The 16,991-nt window shown below is 47.5% G+C and overlaps 1 protein-coding gene across 2 annotated transcripts in view; it reads left to right on the plus strand.

Annotated features, from left to right (window-relative positions):
* The window catches only part of LOC121572036 (transient receptor potential cation channel subfamily M member 4), a 103,805-nt gene that overhangs the window by 11,201 nt on the left and 75,613 nt on the right, over window positions 1-16,991 (plus strand). For both annotated transcript variants that reach the window (XM_041883902.2, XM_041883907.1), the window contains exons 5-9: window positions 5,455-5,624; window positions 5,827-6,004; window positions 10,543-10,607; window positions 10,791-11,024; window positions 11,323-11,425. In XM_041883902.2, coding sequence (XP_041739836.1) covers window positions 5,455-5,624; window positions 5,827-6,004; window positions 10,543-10,607; window positions 10,791-11,024; window positions 11,323-11,425 — 750 coding nt within the window. The remainder of the gene's footprint in view (window positions 1-5,454; window positions 5,625-5,826; window positions 6,005-10,542; window positions 10,608-10,790; window positions 11,025-11,322; window positions 11,426-16,991) is intronic.

A 16,991-nucleotide genomic window follows, 5' to 3' on the forward strand; every position in this document is an offset into this window, starting at 1 on the left:
GACCTAGTGAATGACCTGCAGAGAGCTGGACCAAAGTAACAAAGCCTACCATCAGTAACACACTACGCCGCTTGGGACTCAAATCCTGCAGTGCCAGACGTGTCTCCCTGCTTAAGCCAGTACATGTCCAGGCCTGTCTGAAGTTTGCTAGAGTGCATTTGGATGATCCAGAAGAGGATTGGGAGAATGTCATATGGTCAGATGAAACCAAAATAGAACTTTTTGGTAAAAACTCAACTCGTCGTGTTTGGAGGACAATGAATGCTGAGTTGCATCCAAAGAACACCATACCTACTGTGAAGCATGGGGGTGGAAACATCATGCTTTGGGGCTGTTTTTCTGCAAAGGGACCAGGACGACTGATCCGTGTAAAGGAAAGAATGAATGGGGCCATGTATCGTGAGATTTTGAGTGAAAACCTCCTTCCATCAGCAAGGGCATTGAAGATGAAACGTGGCTGGGTCTTTCAGCATGACAATGATCCCAAACACACTGCCCGGGCAACGAAGGAGTGGCTTCGTAAGAAGCATTTCAAGGTCCTGGAGTGGCCTAGCCAGTCTCCAGATCTCAACCCCATAGAAAATCTTTGGAGGGAGTTGAAAGTCCGTGTTGCCCAGCGACAGCCCCAAAACATCACTGCTCTAGAGGAGATCTGCATGGAGGAATGGGCCAAAATACCAGCAACAGTGTGTGAAAACCTTGTGAAGACTTACAGAAAATGTTTGACCTGTGTCATTGCCTACAAAGGGTATATAACAAAGTATTGAGAAACTTTTGTTATTGACCAAATACTTATTTTCCACCATAATTTGCAAATAAATTCATTAAAAATCCTACAATGTGATTTTCTGGAGAAAAAAAATCTCAATTTGTCTGTCATAGTTGGCGTGTACCTATGATGAAAATTACAGGCCTCTCTCATCTTTTTAAGTGGGAGAACTTGCACAATTGGTGGCTGACTAAATACTTCTGGGTAACGTCAAGTAGCTGGTGCGGGCCCGTGGCCTTGTCACTTCAGGAGAGAGGAAATGGTCATTGTACTCCAAATTAGTCCCGTACCCCGAGGGGTGATGGGGAATCGTAGCAATCCACTACTGTTCACAGCTGTCCCGCCCTCTACACTCTCTGACCCTTTGGTTACCAAAGTTTTACAAGCTGTGACCCACCTTTATGAGCCTTTTTGAATTTTCCTGTGACCCTTTGAATATACTAGGATGACTAAATATTTGGAAAACCTTGCTCTCTAACCTGTCATTTCCATAGGAAGGAGAGGGGTCTTTCAAGAGATAATACAATTGCATGTGTTAGGTTCTGACAAATAACCAGTAAAAATGCACGGACTACTACGGAAAGCTCCAACCAAGTTTATTCACCCAGAGGGTCAAACAGCTGAAAAGACAAAAACATATTTACATAAGCACATATATTTATGGCTTCCTCCTATGCTGAGTCTCCTCCTTACACCTCTGGACAGCCAATACTTCTCTGTTGCTAGACAGGACTTTAGTGATGCCTGTTCTTTCTCGCTTCATCTGACCTGACCTCGGCCCAAATTCCTCAGTCCTCCCCAACTCACGGCTGCCCTGTTGACTTGTACCAGACTGTTGCCCTACTCCTTTCCATAGGATCCCTGATGTCTAACCATGTCACGATCGTCGAAAGGAGGAGACCAAAGCGCAGCGTGTTGAGCGAACATCGTAGACTTTATTAATAAGAAACCACGATCAAAAACAACAAACCAAAATTGACGAAAGTGAAGTCCAATACTGATATAGACTAACAGCAACAAGGAAACAAAAACCCACAAAACCAAGGTGAAACCACACAGTATAAATATGGCTCCCAATCAGAGATAACGAGCCGACAGCTGACACTCGTTACCTCCGATTGGGAGTCATATGACTAATCAACATAAAACCCAAACATAGAAATGAAACAACTAGATCCCACATAGAAATACACCCAAAAGAAAATGACAACCCTGGCTCACAACTAAGAGTCCCGGAGCCAGAACGTCACAGTACCCCCCCCTAAAGGCGCGGACTGCGACCGCGCCTCACAACCCCACAATAGGGGAGGGCTGGGTGGGTGTTGCTCCCCGGAGGCGGTTCCGGCTCCGGGCTTGACCACCACCCCACTATAGTTACTACCCGCTTTCTTAACCTCCTCCCAATGACCACCCTCCACTTAAACCCACCTGGATTAATGGGCAGCACCGGACTAAGAGGCAGCACCAGGCTAAGGGACAGCACCGGACTAAGGGGGCAGCACTGGACTAAGGGGCAGCACTGGACTAAGGGGCAGCACCTGACTAAATGGCGGATCCTGGCTGGCTGGCTCTGGCGGATCCTGGCTGGACGGCTCTGGCGGATCCTGGCTGGACGGCTCTGGCGGATCCTGGCTGGACGGCTCGCGGCTGGCTGACGGATCTGGCTGCTCTGGCTGGCTGACGGATCTGGCTGCTCATGGCTGGCTGACGGATCTGGCCACTCATGGCTGGCGGAAGGCTCTGGCTGATCCCGTCTGGCGGAAGGCTCTGGCTGCTCCTGTCTGGCGGAAGGCTCTGGCTGATCCTGTCTGGCGGAAGGCTCTGGCTGATCCTGTCTGGCGGAAGGCTCTGGCTGATCCTGTCTGGCGGAAGGCTCTGGCTGATCCTGTCTGGCGGAAGGCTCTGGCTGATCCTGTCTGGCGGAGAGCTCTAGCGGCTCCGGTCTGGCGGACGGCTCTGAAGGCTCATGGCAGACGGGCGGCTTTGCAGGCTCAGTACAGACGGGCAGTTCAGACGGCGTTGGGCAGACGGACAGTTCAGACGGCGTTGGGCAGACGGGCAGTTCAGACGGCGTTGGGCAGACGGGCAGTTCAGGCGCCGTTGGGCAGACGGGCAGTTCAGACGGCGTTGGGCAGACGGGCAGTTCAGGCGCCGTTGGGCAGACGGGCAGTTCAGGCGCCGTTGGGCAGACGGGCAGTTCAGACGGCGTTGGGCAGACGGACAGTTCAGGCCCCGTTGGGCAGACGGCAGACTCTGGCCGTCTGAGGCGCACCGTAGGCCTGGTGCGTGGTGCCGGAACTGGAGGTACCGGGCTGAGGACACGCATCTCAGGGCTAGTGCGGGGAGAAGCAACAGGGCATGCTTGGCCCTGGGGACGCACCGTAGGCCTGATGCGTGGTGCCGGAACTGGAGGTACCGGGCTGAGGACACGCATCTCAGGGCTAGTGCGGGAAGCAGCAACAGGGCATGCTTGGCCCTGGGGACGCACATAAGGCCTAGTGCGGAGAGCAGCAACAGGGCATGCTGGACCCTGGGGACGCACATAAGGCCTAGTGCGGAGAGCAGGAACAGGCCGGGCTGGGCTGGCGACGCGCACCGTATCCCTGGTGCGAGAGGCCGGAACAGGCCGGGCCGGGCTGGCGAAGCGCACCGTATCCCTGGTGCGTGGAGTAGGAACAGGCCGGGCTGGGCTGGCGACGCGCACCGTATCCCTGGTGCGAGTGGCCGGAACAGGCCGGGCCGGGCTGGCGAAGCGCACCGTATCCCTGGTGCGTGGAGTAGGAACAGGCCGGGCTGAGCTGGCGACGCGCACCGTATCCCTGGTGCGAGTGGCCGGAACAGGCCGGGCCGGGCTGGCGAAGCGCACCGTATCCCTGGTGCGTGGAGTAGGAACAGGCCGGGCTGGGCTGGCGACGCGCACCGTATCCCTGGTGCGAGTGGCCGGAACAGGCCGGGTCGGGCTGGCGTAGCACACCGTGGACCTGGTGCTTGGAGTAGGAACAGGCCGGTCCGTACCGGGAACACACACCACTGGCCTCAACCGAGGATCAGGAACGGGCCGGACCGGACTGGCAACACACATCAGTCCTTCACGCCGTGCCACAAACACTTCCCTCCCTCTACTCGCCAATGGCTCCCGTACTCCGTTAGCCTTCTCTCCTTTTCTCCCTGTGGCAGCCTCCTGCTGCCCAGCCGCCCAAGCCATGTGCCCCCCCCAAAAAACTTTTTGGGGTTGCCTCCCGTCCTTCCGACGATGGCCCTGCCGATGCCGTTGCTCCTCTCCTGCCAGGTTCTCCCCCTTCATCGCCCTCCGGTACCGGACGGCCTCCTCCTGGGTAATATGTCCCCAGCCGAGGAGGACATCCACCAACGTTCTCTCCTGACCCGGCGCCTCCTCCCATGTCCAGACCCTTTGCTCCTGGACGCGCTGCTTGGTCCTTTTGTGGTGGGTTTTTCTGTCACGATCGTCGAAAGGAGGAGACCAAAGCGCAGCGTGTTGAGCGAACATCGTAGACTTTATTAATAAGAAACCACGATCAAAAACAACAAACCAAAATTGACGAAAGTGAAGTCCAATACTGATATAGACTAACAGCAACAAGGAAACAAAAACCCACAAAACCAAGGTGAAACCACACAGTATAAATATGGCTCCCAATCAGAGATAACGAGCCGACAGCTGACACTCGTTACCTCCGATTGGGAGTCATATGACTAATCAACATAAAACCCAAACATAGAAATGAAACAACTAGATCCCACATAGAAATACACCCAAAAGAAAATGACAACCCTGGCTCACAACTAAGAGTCCCGGAGCCAGAACGTCACAAACCATAACATGTTCTAATACAATGTAAACATCATGCATTCCCCTCTCTCCCTTATTGACATGATTAAAGATCTTTCAAGTTGTCCCCTACCAAGGAGTTCATATCTCTAGGTATTCAGCTCCATCTAGTTTATTAGTAAGTGTGTTTATTTATTAAATCTTTCCACCTTTGCTATGTCTCAGCCTCCTATGTTACGCGACATATAACATTCCTTTATGTGAGTTGCTCTGGTTTTTAGCATTTCATGGAGAAGCTCTACTCCCACTACTACCACTCCCCCACTCCAGCTTCACATACGACACCCACCATTATCTAGGTTAAAAGCTATTGCTGATGCAAGCACAAATAACATTGAACTTAAGAGTGGGAGTAAAGAGAGAGTAATTGGCTCAATAAGGAGAGGGGCGAGGAGAGGACAGATGTATTTAGACAATCAATAATCCTGAATTAAATATAGAAAATTATGAATAAAGAACCAGTGATAATGAGTGAGTGAGTTGCCATGACTTTTGATTTTGTAGCATTTAGTCTCTATAAAAGTGGTCTCACCATTCTACAAAATCTACAACATTAGGCCTACTCAGTTGTTTTCCTAGCAAGCAACTGACAATGACAGAATTGTCTGTTAACTTTATTAGCTATTTCTCTTGAATCATAGTTGCTCCAAGTAACCATCATTACTTGTCAATGTAAAACCATCTTACCACTTTGAACTGGACATATACTTGATCATGTAATAACACCTCATGATATTATTTATTTATTTATTTATTTATTTATTTATTTTCTCTCTCTCTCTCTCTCTCTCTCTCTCTCTCTCTCTCACACACACACACACACCTACTACTACAGGAGCGTGGATACTGACGGGAGGCTTGCGTGAGGGTGTGGGGAGGTGTGTAGGGGAGGCGGTAAGGGACCATGCCACCGCTGCCGCCTCTGTCTCCCTGACCAAGGTGGTGGCTCTGGGCATCGCTCCCTGGGGCCTGGTCCACAACCGCCAGCAGCTGGTCAATCCACAGGTAACGCACGCACGCACGCACGCACGCACGCTATCGTGCCGAACCAAACTGTGCAAACTCAGATATTTCCTTTCCACATTGTCGTTTTCAGTATGGTTCCAGAAACTATGGTAGAAATTATGGTGGATGTCTTGGCTCGGTTTGGCTCAATAGTATGAAAATCACTCACGTTCTGACCATGTCTAGTTTCCCCCTCTCTCAGGGTAGCTTCCCTGCTAGGTACTACTTCCAGAACACGTCCCGTGACTCATGCTGCCTGGACAACAACTACCAGGCCTTCCTTCTGGTGGATGATGGGAGTGTAGGCCGCAGAGGGGGCGAGGCAAGCTTCAGGGCCCGGCTGGAGGATTACATTTCCCATCAGCGCACAGGCATCTGGGGTGAGAGACATTGGATTCAAATACTTCAATTTAGTCTCTGTTCTAATTCAGGCTAAACAAAAGCACATGCCTCAGGTAAACCATGTGAGAAATAAGGGCACTACTTCCGGTGGAGGGCATCTTTATTCGAATCCATAGTAGTACAGTGGGGAAAAAAAGTATTTAGTCAGCCACCAATTGTGCAAGTTCTCCCACTTAAAAAGATGAGAGAGGCCTGTAATTTTCATCATAGGTACACGTCAACTATGACAGACAAAATGAGAAAAGAAAATCCAGAAAATCACATTGTAGGATTTTTAATGAATTTATTTGCAAATGATGGTGGAAAATAAGTATTTGGTCAATAACAAAAGTTTCTCAATACTTTGTTATATACCCTTTGTTGGCAATGACACAGGTCAAACGTTTTCTGTAAGTCTTCACAAGGTTTTCACACACTGTTGCTGGTATTTTGGCCCATTCCTCCATGCAGATCTCCTCTAGAGCAGTGATGTTTTGGGGCTGTCGCTGGGCAACACAGTCTTTCAACTCCCTCAAAAAATGTTCTATGGGGTTGAGATCTGGAGACTGGCTAGGCCACTCCAAGACCTTGAAATGCTTCTAACGAAGCCACTCCTTCGTTGCCCGGGCGGTGTGTTTGGGATCATTGTCATGCTGAAAGACCCAGCCACGTTTCATCTTCAATGCCCTTGCTGATGGAAGGAGGTTTTCACTCAAAATCTCACGATACATGGCCCCATTCATTCTTTCCTTTACACGGATCAGTCGTCCTGGTCCCTTTGCAGAAAAACAGCCCCAAAGCATGATTTTTCCACCCCCATGCATCACAGTAGGTATGGTGTTCTTTGGATGCAACTCAGCATTCTTTGTCCTCCAAACACGACGAGTTGAGTTTTTACCAAAAAGTTATATTTTGGTTTCATCTGACCATATGACATTCTCCCAATCCTCTTCTGGATCATCCAAATGCACTCTAGCAAACTTCAGACGGGCCTGGACATGTACTGGCTTAAGCAGGGGGACACGTCTGGCACTGCAGGATTTGAGTCCCTGGCAGCGTAGTGTGTTACTGATGGTAGGCTTTGTTACTTTGGTCCCAGCTCTCTGCAGGTCATTCACTAGGTCCCCCCGTGTGGTTCTGGGATTTTTGCTCACCGTTCTTGTGATCATTTTGACCCCACGGGGTGAGATCTTGCGTGGAGCTCCAGATCGAGGGAGATTATCAGTGGTCTTGTATGTCTTCCATTTCCTAATAATTGCTCCCACAGTTGATTTCTTCAAACCAAGCTGCTTACCTATTGCAGATTCAGTCTTCCCAGCCTGGTGCAGGTCTACAATTTTGTTTCTGGTGTCCTTTGACAGCTCTTTGGTCTTGGCCATAGTGGTTTTTGGAGTGTGACTGTTTGAGGTTGTGGACAGGTGTCTTGTATACTGATAACAAGTTCAAACAGGTGCCATTAATACAGGTAACGAGTGGAGGACAGAGGAGCCTCTTAAAGAAGAAGTTACAGGTCTGTGAGAGCCAGAAATCTTGCTTGTTTGTAGGTGACCAAATACTTATTTTCCACCATAATTTGCAAATAAATTCATAAAAAATCCTACAATGTGATTTTCTGGAAAAAAAATTCTCAATTTGTCTGTCATAGTTGACGTGTACCTATGATGAAAATTACAGGCCTCTCTCATCTTTTTAAGTGGGAGAACTTGTACAATTGGTGGCTGACTAAATACTTTTTCCCCCCACTGTATATGGGACTAGCTTGTTGTTGCTTGTTGGGCGGCAGGTAACTTAGTGGTTAAGAGCGTTGTGCCAGTAACCGAAAGGTCGCTGGTTCTAATCCCCGAGCTGACTAGGTGAAAAATCTGTCGATGTGCCCTTGAGCAAGGCACTTAACCCTAATTGCTCCTGTAAATCGCTCTGGATAAGAGCGCCTGCTAAATGACGTAAATGTAAATGTTGCCACCTGACTGCATGGCTTCACCCTATCCAGTTCTACCAGAAACACAGCAGCAGGGCAACAGAGACAAAAGGAGGCCCAGTTTGAATCCTTTCATCCTCCCTTTCTTGAAGTAATCACTCATCAGCATGACTAGACAATCATGTTAAATCAGTGATCACCTCAAGGAAGGGAGAGGCATTTGAAAGTATTCGAACAGGGCCTCCTTTTGTCTCTGTTGCCCTGCTGTCGTGGTTCTGGTTGAACTGGATAGGTTAAAGCTGTCAGGTGGCAACAACAAGCTATTACCATATTACTTATACTAGTATTGATTTGAATTTTAGAGGATGATTAATCTTGCGTTACCACAGGGGTTCTCCCCCCACCCCCCCCCCAAAAAAATATATATATATTGTAACTTTTTTTTTAAAATATCCATGGCATTATAACCATTCCATGCTGTTATAATAACCTATGACCTCTGACGTCAACTAGTTGGGTGCTGAAATGCCTAGAATAGCTATTGCATTTTCAGGTTGACATCTTGAGAGTGCACTATGCTATCTTGTGGCGATAGTAAAGCACTGCATGCATGATAGTAAGATTTTACTACAAATGCATCTGTTGGACATCAGCCATGCCATACAGTGAGGGAAAAAGTATTTGATCCCCTGCTGATTTTGTACGTTTGCCCACTGACAAAGAAATGATTAGTCTATCATTTTAATGGTAGGTTTATTTGAACAGTGAGAGACAGAATAACAATAAAAAAATCCAGAAAAACGCATGTCAAAAATGTTATGAATTGATTTGCATTTTAATGAGGGAAATAAGTATTTGACCCCCTCTCAATCAGAAAGATTTCTGTCTCCCAGGTGTCTTTTATACAGGTAACGAGCTGAGATTAGGAGCACACTCTTAAAGGGAGTGCTCCTAATCTCAGCTTGTTACCTGTATAAAAGACACCTGTCCACAGAAGCAATCAATCAATCAGATTCCAAACTCTCCACCATGGCCAAGACCAAAGAGCTCTCCAAGGATGTCAGGGACAAGATTGTAGACCAACACAAGGCTGGAATGGGCTACAAGACCAAGCAGCTTGGTGAGAAGGTGACAACAGTTGGTGCGATTATTTGCAAATGGAAGAAACACAAAATAACTGTCAATCTCCCTCGGCCTGGGGCTCCATGCAAGATCTCACCTCGTGGAGTTGCAATGATCATGAGAATGGTGAGGAATCAGCCCAGAACTACACAGGAGGATCTTGTCAATGATCTCAAGGCAGCTGGGACCATAGTCACCAAGAAAACAATTGTTAACACACTACGCCGTGAAGGACTGAAATCCTGCAGCGCCCGCAAGGTCCCCCTGCTCAAGAAAGCACATATACAGGCCCGTCTGAAGTTTGCCAATGAACATCTGAATGATTCAGAGGAGAACTGGGTGAAAGTGTTGTGGTCAGATGAGACCAAAATCGAGCTCTTTGGCATCAACTCAACTCGCTGCGTTTGGAGGAGGAGGAATGCTGCCTATGACCCCAAGAACACCATCCCCCCGTAAAACATGGAGGTGGAAACAATATGCTTTGGGGGTGTTTTTCTGCTAAGGGGACAGGACAACTTCACCGCATCAAAGAGACGATGGACGGGGCCATGTACCGTCAAATCTTGGGTGAGAACCTCCTTCCCTCAGCCAGGGCATTGAAAATGGGTCATGGATGGGTATTCCAGCATGACAATGACCCAAAACACACGGCCAAGGCAACAAAGGAGTGGCTCAAGAAGAAGCACATTAAGGTCCTGGAGTGGCCTAGCCAGTCTCCAGACCTTAATCCCATAGAAAATATGTGGAGGGAGCTGAAGGTTCGAGTTGCCAAACGTCAGCCTCGAAACCTTAATGACTTGGAGAAGATCTGCAAAGAGGAGTGGAACAAAATCCCTCCTAAGATGTGTGCAAACCTGGTGGCCAACTACAAGAAATGTCTGACCTCTGTGATTGCCAACAAGGGATTTGCCACTAAGTAATGTTTTGCAGAGGGGTCAAATACTAATTTCCCTCATTAAAATGCAAATCAATTTATAACATTTTTGACATGTGTTTTTCTGGATGTTTTTGTTGTTATTCTGTCTCTCACTGTTCAAATAAACCTACCTTTAAATTTATAGACTGATCATTTCTTTGTCAGTGGGCAAACGTACAAAATCAGCAGGGGATCAAATACTTTTTTCCCTCACTGTAGTCTAGTTATTCTGCCAAGTGTAGGAGAGCATGCCGGACTAGCCATTACATGTCACATCATGTCTTTTCAATGAGCTTATCAACATGTAAATGCAGGCACACAGAGTTGAAAAGGTAATCTTAGACGATTAACTCTTAGTACAGTAACACACATTAACAAAATGCATTGCGCTAAAAACGTTGGTATTCTTCAAATTATGTTTCTCATATATCTTTGTAGGAACCCTGTAATTACACTAGTGCTTTCTTGGTTTAGCTGCACTACCTGCCACAAATAGTCACAGAAACTTTTGAGAAATTTCAAGCTGTTACTTAGTTGTTTTTGTTGGAAGTTGTAATAATTTCTGAATGTCTGTCTGTCAGGCAGTGGAAGCATTGACATCCCCGTCCTGTGCATGCTGATATCTGGAGAGACAACCATGCTGGAGGTACAATCACATGATTTAATTTCTTATAGTCTGAGTATTTTTATTTACTAACTCTTTTTGATAATCAATCCATTAGTTGCTCATTGCTATCTGTGTATATTGCAAGGCTTGTATATCACCCTCACTCCTCCCTCCCATACTTCCCTCCTCCGTCCTCTCTTACTCTCTCGCTCTCCTTTTCAGCGGTTGGATCTCTCTCTGAGGAACTCCATGCCCTGGCTGGTGCTGGCTGGGTCAGGGGGTGTGGCCGACCTCGTGAGTGACATCCTGGAGAGCCTATCGTCTACGCCCCCTTTGCTGTCCTCCACTGAGGGGGAGGGGGAGGCGGGACCTAGTGTGGACCTTAAAGACAGAGTGGCCGAGAGGGTTAGAAAGCACTTTCCGTCCGAAACAGAGATGGACAAACTGGTAGAACGGGTAAGAGCAGGGGAGAATGTGGAGCAGCCTTTTGCTGCAAAGGATAATTTTCTCCACTAAGCATTGTCTTGTAATAAATACTCTTTGACGGCTTCCTCTCTTCATCTCCTTTCCCTCATTACCACAAACAGGTGAAAGGATTGGATAGGTTTTCAACATATTTATTTCAATTGACATTGAAAAGCCTGACCACAATAAAGAGCCTCTCAAATATTGTCCTAGAACAGTTTGCCAAACTGGTCATCATACTATTTTCACCTACACCTCAGCATCTCTCCTCACTCTCCCATGTCCACAGGTTCTGAGCATCTACCAGAATAGGGATCTGATCACTGTCTACCATGGAGAGCAGGAGGGACCAGACGACTTTGACACGGTCCTGCTCAAAGCCTTGGTTAGAGGTATGATACACCGTATCACCCCCGTTTCGCAAATGCAAACATTGCAGTGGGATAATTTGGCTTCAGCCCATATGTATCCACGGTTCACACCGCTGATCCATACTGTATAAGCTGATGCAGGACATAATTCCAAACCAGTCCTCTATTTTTATTTTATTTTATTTTTGAACATTTTATTCAGCATTTTCCATACAGACAAAACCAACAATAACAAAGAGCAATGAACATGTCCAAAATACATACAAGCAAAAAGACAGAGACAAATACACAGTCCCCTCCCCGATTTCATCATGGTGACAAAAAAATGAACAGAAAAACCCAGCGATGTCCATGTCTTCCAAGAGTAAAACAAGCTAGAATAGGCAAATGAGAAAATAATGTCACTGCATTTTACAGTTATCTTTTTTAACAATTGTTCTTCGATGATAAAGATGTATATCCCTTCCCTTTCCCATCCCTCTCCCTATTCCCCTTCCCACCCAAACAAATTATTAGAAGTATTGGATTCCAATGGTACAAACAGCAACACCCAGATGCTTGGTGGGTTATGGGTTGTCAATCCCCTTCAATAGTATATTTGCACACTCATCTCCTATAAACCGAACTACAGGGCTCCAGATACAGTGCCTTCTGAAAGTACTCAGTCCCCTTGACTTTTTCCTCATTTTGTTACGTTACAGCCTTATCCTAAAATGCATTTTTTTTTTAAGAATCCTCATCGATCTACACACGATACACCATAATGACAAAGCGAAAACAGATTTTTAGACATTTTTGCAAATGTATTAAAAATAATAACATAAATATCTTATTCACATAAGTATTCAGACCCTTTGCTATGAGACTCAAAATTGAGCTCAGGTGCATCCTGTTTCCATTGATCATCCTTGAGATGTTTCTACAACTTGATTGGAGTCCACCTGTGGTAAATTCAATTGATTGCTCATGATTTGGAAAGGTCCCACAGTTGACAGTGCATGTCAGCCCAGAAACCAAGCCATGAGGTCGAAGGAATTGTCATTAGAGCTCCGAGACAGGATATTGTCGAGGCACAGATCTGGGGAAGGGTACCAAAACAATTCTGCAGCATTGAAAGTACCCAAGAACACAGTGGCTTCCATCATTCTTAAATGGAATAAGTTTGTAACCACGAAGACTCTTCCTAGAGCTGGCCGCCCGGCCAAACTGAGCAATCGGGAGAGAAGGGCCTTGGTCAGGGAGGTGACCAAGAACCCGATGGTCACTCTGACAGAGCTCTAGAGTTCCACTGTGGAGATGGGAGAACCTTCCAGAAGGACAATCATCTCTGCAGCACTCCACCAATCAGGCCGTTATAGTAGAGTGGCCAGATGGAAGCCACTCCTCAGTAAAAGGCACATGACAGCCCGCTTAGTTTGCCAAAAGGCACCTAAAGACTTTCAGACCATGGAAAACAAGATTTAACTCTTTGTGCCACATCTGGAGGAAACCTGGCACAATCCCTACGGTGAAGCATGTTGGTGGCAGCATCATGCTGTGGGGATGTTTTTCAGCGGCAGGGACTGGGAGACTAATCAGGATCGAGGGAAAGATGAACGGAGCAAAGTACAGAGAGATCCTTGATGAAAACCTGCTCCAGAGCGCTCAGGACCTCAGACTGGGGCGAATGTTCACCTTCCAACAGGACAACGTCCCTAAGCACAGAGCCAAGACAACGCAGGAGTGGCTTTGGGACAAGACTCTGAGCCCGGGCTTGAACCCAATCAAACATCTCTGGAGAGACCTGAAAATAGCTGTGCAGCAACGCTCCCCATCCAACCTGACAGAGCTTGAGAGGATATGCAGAGAAGAATGGGAGAAACTCCCCATATACAGGTGTGCCAAGCTTGTAACGTCATACCCAAGAAGACTCGATGCTGTAATCTCTGCCAAAGGTGCTTCAACAAAGTACTGAGTAAAGGGTCTGAATTCTTATGTAAATGTACTATTATTATTGTATTTGTTATAAATTAGCAATGTATTTTTTTTTTTACTGTTTCTTTGTCATTATGGGGTATTGTGTGTAGATTGATGACGGGGAAAAAAAACAATTTAATACATTTTAGAATAAGCCTATAACATAACAAAATATGGAAAAAGACAAGGGGTCGGAATACTTTCCGAAGGCACTGTATGCAAAAACGTGTCAGTCTTTCCAGGAAACAACCACAACAGGTTTCTGAGCCACCAGGATTTTTTTTGTTTTCGTGTCATTGAAGAATTGAAGAATTGAAGAATTGTTAATCTAGCCGCGTACCACATTAGAGCAAAGATTTTTAAAATGACATTTCAGTGCAGGGTTTGCCGAGTGTAGACCCAGAACGCATTGGAGAGGCTGTAAACCAACTGGAGAGGCCAAAATATTTGAGATGTCCCTTTCCACCTCTTTCCAGAAATCTTAAACAATGGGACAGTACTAGATAAGATGTATATACATACTTTGTGCTGCTTACATTTGGGACATTCCCCAGAACATGCATGGTCATATTTATTTCTGACAACTGGTGTAGTTTGTAACTTATGTATAATTTTAAACTGTAGCTTGTGAGTTTTATAGGAACAACATATTTTCTTTCCATTGGTAAGATATATATATATATATACAGTTGAAGTCGGAAGTTTACATACACCTTAGCCAAATACATTTAAACACAATTCCTGACATTTAATCCTAGTAAAACTTCCCTGTCTTAGGTCAGTTAGGATCACCACTTTATTCTAAGAATGTGAAACGTCAGAATAATAGTAGAGAGAATGATTTATTTCAGCTTTTATATCTTTCATCACATTCCCAGTGGGTCAGAAGTTTACATACACTCAATTAGTATTCGGTAGCATTGCCTTTAAATTGTTTAACTTGGGTCAAACGTTTTGGGTAGCCTTCCACAAGCTTCCCACAATAAGTTGGGTGAATTTTGGCCCATTCCTCCTGACAGAGCTGGTGTAACTGAGTCAGGTTTGTAGGCATCCTTGCTCGCACACGCTTTTTCAGTTCTGCCCACATATTTTCTATAGGATTGAGGTCAGGACTTTGTGATGGCCACTCCAATACCTTGACTTTGTTGTCCTTAAGCCATTTTGCCACAACTTTGGAAGTATGCTTGGGGTCATTGTCCATTTGGAAGACCCATTTGTGACCAAGCTTTAACTTCCTGACTGATGTCTTGAGATGTTGCTTCAATATATCCACATAATTTTCCTTCCTTGAAATACATCCACAGGTACACCTCCAATTGACTCAAATGATGTCAGTTAGCCTATCAGAAGCTTCTAAAGCCATGACATCAGAAGCTTCTAAAGCCATGTCATCAAGGCAAAGGGTGGCTATTTGAAGAATCTCAATATAAAATATATTTTCATTTGTTTAATACTTTTTTGGTTACTACATGATTCCATATGTGTTATTTCATAGTTTTGATGTCTTCACTATTATTCTACAATGTAGAAAATAGTAAAAATAAAGAAAAACTCTTTGATGAGTAGGTGTTCTAAAACGTTTGACCAGTAGTGTATGTTATACTGATCGCACTATTCATTTTTGTGGGTGTAGATATGGTTGTCCTTGTTCGATAGGAAGATCTCTGAAAGACGTCCAATGGCTCTATCAGCGGATTCATTGCTAAATATACAAGCAGACACATTTGTTCCTGTCACGATCGTTGAGAGACGGGTCAGACCAAGGTGCAGCGTGGTATGCGAACATGTTTATTATCTGAATACACACTGACAAAACAACAAAAGTCAACGAAACGTGATGTCGGAAGGCTATACACAAACAAGCCAAACTCACCGAAACACAAACAAGATCCCACAACCCAGGCAGGAAAACTGGCTGCCTAAGTATGATCCCCAATCAGAGACAACGAGCGACAGCTGCCTCTGATTGGGAATCACACCCGGCCAAACGTAGAAATAGCAACCTAGATCTAAACATAGATCTACCACAACATCGAACTAAACATGCACACCCTGACCAAACTAACTAGAGTTCTATAGGTCAGGGCGTGACAGTACCCTCCCCCAAAGGTGCGGACTCCGGCCGCACAAACCTGACTTAACAGGGGAGGGTTCTGGTGGGCTTCCAGCCTCGGTGGCGGCTCCGGCTCCGGGCGTGACGTCTCCTCCCTTACTGACTCCGCGTTGCACCCCTGGACCGGTCTGGACCTCAACGCGGAGCTTCCCCTCTCAGTCCTCCCACGATGCACCGATCCCTGTCTGGACCCTGGTGTGGGAAACTCCGAACCTAGAGAGGGGCTGACTTCTGGACCCGGAGTGGAGCCGCTGACCGGAGCTGAACCGGATCCCGGTGGAGCGGACTGCTCTGGCTCTGGAGTGGAGCTGCTGACCGGAGCTGGCTTGGGCACCGGTGGAGCGGACTGCTCTGGCTCCGGAGTGGAGCCGTTGACCGGAGCTGGACTGGACCCCGGTGGAGCGGAATGCTCTGACTCCGGAGTGGAGCCGCTGACCGGAGCTGGCTTGGGCACCGGTGGAGCGGAATGCTCTGGCTCCGGAGTGGAGCAACCGACCGGAGCTGGATCAGGCACCGGTGGAGTGGACTGCTCTGGCTCCGGAGTGGAACCGTTGACCGGAGCTGAACAAGGCACTGGTGGAGCGGACTGCTCTGGCTCCGGAGTGGAACAACCGACCGGAGCTGGACCACTGGTCTGGTGCGAGGAGCAGGAACGGGCCGGGCCGGACTGGAGACACGCACCACTGGTCTGGTGCGAGGAGCAGGGACGGGCCGTACTGGACTGGGAACATGCACCACTGGTTTGGTGCGAGGAGCAGGGACGGGGCGTACCGGGCTGGCGACACGCACCACTGGTTTGGTGCGAGGAGCAGGGACGGGCCGTACTGGACTGGGAACATACACCACTTGTTTGGTGCGAGGAGCAGGGACGGGCCGTACTGGACTGGGAACACGCACCATTGGCTTGGTGCGGGGAGCAGGTACGGGCCGGGCCGGACTGGGAACACGCACCACTAGCTTGGTGCGAGATGCAGGCACGAGGTATACCGGACTGGGAACTGACGTTAGAGATCTCCGACTGTACCAGTCTTTTACTCTCCGTGCCCAGTCCTCCTCCAGTGAGGACTCCTCCCTGAGCCCCCACGAGTGCAGTGGTCGGGGCTCTTCTTTATCGATCCCCTACCAACCTTTTAGCCCCCCAATCATTTTTTATTGGGGCTGTCTCTCGGGCTTCCTCCTCGGCCGGCGCCTTTTGTGTTCCTCTCCTGCCTAGGCTTCCTCCTTCGCCCAAGGTCCTCCACCAGCCAATATCTCCTCCCAAGTCCAAAATGACTTCCTCACCTGTGTCCAGGGTGTCTGCTCCTGGGCACGCTGCTTGGTCCATTTTTGGTGGGATCTTCTGTTACGATCGTTGAGAGACGGGTCAGACCAAGGTGCAGCGTGGTATGCGAACATGTTTATTAACTGAATACACACTGACAAAACAACGAAAGTCAACGAAACGTGACGTCGGAAGGCTATACACAAACAAGCCAAACTCACCGAAACACAAACAAGATCCCACAACCCAGACAGGAA

Source organism: Coregonus clupeaformis, chromosome 1 (genome assembly GCF_020615455.1).
Source record: "Coregonus clupeaformis isolate EN_2021a chromosome 1, ASM2061545v1, whole genome shotgun sequence".
NCBI classification, from domain to species: Eukaryota; Metazoa; Chordata; class Actinopteri; order Salmoniformes; family Salmonidae; genus Coregonus; species Coregonus clupeaformis.